Source organism: Poecilia latipinna, unplaced genomic scaffold (assembly GCF_001443285.1).
Source record: "Poecilia latipinna isolate Pla-1442-1.1 unplaced genomic scaffold, P_latipinna-1.0 Scaffold2401, whole genome shotgun sequence".
NCBI lineage: Eukaryota > Metazoa > Chordata > Actinopteri > Cyprinodontiformes > Poeciliidae > Poecilia > Poecilia latipinna.
This window is the reverse complement of record NW_015115017.1, coordinates 45,162-48,397: the sequence shown is the minus strand read 5'-3', so window position 1 is coordinate 48,397 and position 3,236 is coordinate 45,162. Positions and strand designations below refer to the sequence as shown.

Genomic DNA, 3,236 nt, shown 5'->3' with positions numbered 1-3,236 from the left:
TCATCTGGATCCAGCAGCTCAGCTGGCAGGATGGACCTGCTTTGGTTCTGCTGCAGGAAATGCGTAAACCTGTTCAGAGTAAATGTTTACAGCTGTTTAGTGCGGCGGTTCTGCTGGTCCGTTTCCTGTGGTATCTGGTGATCTGTGATTGGTAATGCCAAGTCAGTGAAATGTCTGAAGCTCAGATTAGTTTTGTTCTTCTTGCTGAAAGTGTTTCTGAATGTTCTCTAATAAATCAGGTGATTATTGGTGGCCGATCGGCCGAACGCCGGCTGGCTGTTTGGAACCGCACCGGAAGCTCGGAGCTGTGATATTTCTGGATGTTTGTGTGCTTTGTGCAGGACGACCCTCCTGCTCACTGGAGCCTTCCTGGACGCCTTCCAGAAAGTGGCGGACATGGCGACCGGGACCAGAGGTGAGAAGGACCGTTACAGAACCTGAACTGGGCCCAGTTGGTGTTCAGGTCTGGGTTACTGGTGGGAAACGAGCGGCAGCAGGAAGCTCAGACTGATTTTGTTTGAAATGAGACTCGTTTCCTGAGAACGTCTGTAGACCCGAGCAGGAGGAGAACTCCTCACTGGATCCAAACCGGTGTCTGGATCAGAACCTCCTTACTGTTTCCTGTTTCCTGCTCTAAAATAGTTCCTGCATCCACTTCCGGAACAGCCAATCAGGAAGAGTTGCTCCTGCTGGACCAATCATGAGGCTGGAATACTGCCAGGCTAAGTTAGATTAGCAGCAGCCAGACATGCTAACGCTAATGTTAGCATGCTAATGTTTCTGCAGCTGCAGCCTCTCGCTTCAAGTAACAGGAAGGACATGAACGAAAAGAGGAGAAAAAACTAAAGACGAGATGAATAATAATAATGAAACCTGAACGGTTCAGTCCGGAGAGCTGCTGCTGTTTAAAGTCGGACAGAAATCGAAGCAGCGTTCAGTGCAGAGAAACGGTCCGTTTTATTTACTTCATGTCTTTGGCAGCTGCTGCAGTTTGCACTGAGGAACAATTCAAATATCTGTTCTTTGCAACCATAGCCGATGTCTTTGTTATTGTTTAGATATTTTCTCTTAAAAACGTCTGAAATTTGGACTGAGGAAATAAATAACTAAATTGTTTATTTCCTCAGTTGTTTTTAAATAGTTTATTTTTGACTTTCTAGATTTTGTTTCTAATTGCTTTTTGAAAAAGCGATATTTAAAATGAGCTGCACATAGGAGAGATTGACAATTTATATTTTACTTATTAGACATCAATAAAAGATAAATCCATGTTCCAAAGTTTAAAATATTTCTCTTTTGTTTATCCAAATCAGTTGTTTGACATGTTAAACTTTTAAAAATAAATCTGTAAAATATTCTTCAGATGAGCATTAAAATACTTTTGTTTTATATTGCGATATAAATCAGTATCGTCTGTTTTGGATTGTTTTCCATATCGCTGTGCAGTCTGAACTCAACTCCACAGTTATGGATGTAGATATTAATTATGATGTCAAAGGTAATTGTTCTCAGTTGTCTCTGCAGCTGGATCTGAGAAGACGATTAAATCAAAACGTGGGTTAAAGTCACGTCAATATTTACGGAGTTACTGCAACGTCTGCAGCTGGTAGTGCAGCTTTTTGTCCTATTTAAAGTCCGACTCACTGAATCTGTTAGTCTGGTTAGAAAATGGATTCTTTAGTTCTTCTTCAGTCGCAGTTTGACAGAAAAGGAGAATCGGGTAAAACCAGAGGCCACTTTTTACTGGACGTTATTCTGCAGCAGCGAGCCGCCTTCTCCCGACTTTGAGTTAATGAGGCCACGCCCCCTAGGCCACGCCCCCTTAGGCCGCGCCCCCTGCTTGCCATCAGAACCATTCTGATGTCTGCAGCAGTTCTGTTGTTGGTTTCCATGGTAACGCTGCTGTCCTAACGTGCTGCAGTGGGATCCATTTCAATGTGTCCTGATGTCTGAAGGGGACGCATGTCTCTCTGATGGACGGACAGTGACATCACTTCCTTTGACTCTATTGTTTCCATTCTCCTTCCACACTTTTTATTTCTTTCTCTTATTAAAAGTTATAATAATGACATTTTTCCAGATTATTTCACTTATAACTCGAACTTTTTCATCAATATTAAGGAATCATTAACTTAAAACAAGCTCCCATATTTTTGTTAGTTACTTGTAAGCTGTCTGATGTCAGCAGTTCTATATCTGCTCTAGAAACCAGAAATACATTTTGTTTCTGCAGTGTAATTCGTTAACATCTAACTCCTCCTTCCTTCAGCGGCTCTATAACACAAACTGACCACATTTATTGAATAAACTACATGTTTATAGAGAAAATCTCCCAGTCAGAAGTAATCAGACCCAATCAGCTGATTTTCAAAGCAGCTTCCCGGCTAACTGCTCTCTGGTCGTTTCACATGACTGGGTTTCTCTGGAAGCAGCAGAACTGTTGACGCCTTCGGCATCATGAGGTTTCACATCTTCAGGAACACGCACATCACAAGACAGCCTAGTGAGTCCGACTGGCGCTGGCTGCGGTCACCTCAGGTAAACCAGCAGCAGGCAGACCTCCAACATGCCCAGCTGACTGCAGCTACAGGCAGAAGGCTGAAATCAGAATAAATTGGTTCCAAAACCAAGTCCGTTATCCATCTTCACCAGAATCCAGATGACTCTGATTCAAGGAAAAGAAACCGGCCGAAAGGACAGAAAGCTCATTATGGAATTTATTACATTGTGACAGTGAATAAACTGTAAAAACATTCAGTGTCTTATCCAAAACAAACACTTGTCATGTACAGACAATGAAAATGCAATTATTAGATTTCTAATCATTTTAACCTGATCCAACATTTTAATAATCATGTTTAGTTAACCATAATTTAAATATAGTCTAAAAAAAGTCTGTCATATTTTAAGTTAATCAATTCAAAAGTGCACTTTCAACATCTTAGTCTTCAAAAATAAAATAAACTTATTGTGAAACGTACTGCGCAATATCAAACTTAAAAGTGTGGCTACATTCTGTTCTCATCAATTTTAAACTCCACTGTCCTTCAGTACAAAAGGGTCGGAACCCACAAAATATCACTGACGCACCAAACAGCCAGAGGGGGGCGCACTTGGTCAGCAACCAGCAATCCAGCAGAGGATTCAGACATAAAAACAGAAACTGCTCTCAGACGACAGACCCACCAGGCAGTCGAGGCCGTAGATTCGAAGAACTGCATCAATTTGTGTCGAAA

General features: G+C 41.7%; 1 protein-coding gene across 6 annotated transcripts in view; it reads left to right on the top strand.

The window, feature by feature from the left end:
* Window positions 1–3,236, top strand: part of mtss1 (MTSS I-BAR domain containing 1) — a 43,839-nt gene that overhangs the window by 18,551 nt on the left and 22,052 nt on the right. For all 6 annotated transcript variants that reach the window (XM_015019285.1, XM_015019281.1, XM_015019283.1 and 3 more), the window contains exon 3: window positions 342–415. In XM_015019285.1, coding sequence (XP_014874771.1) covers window positions 397–415 — 19 coding nt within the window. In that variant the 5' untranslated portion in view covers window positions 342–396. The remainder of the gene's footprint in view (window positions 1–341; window positions 416–3,236) is intronic.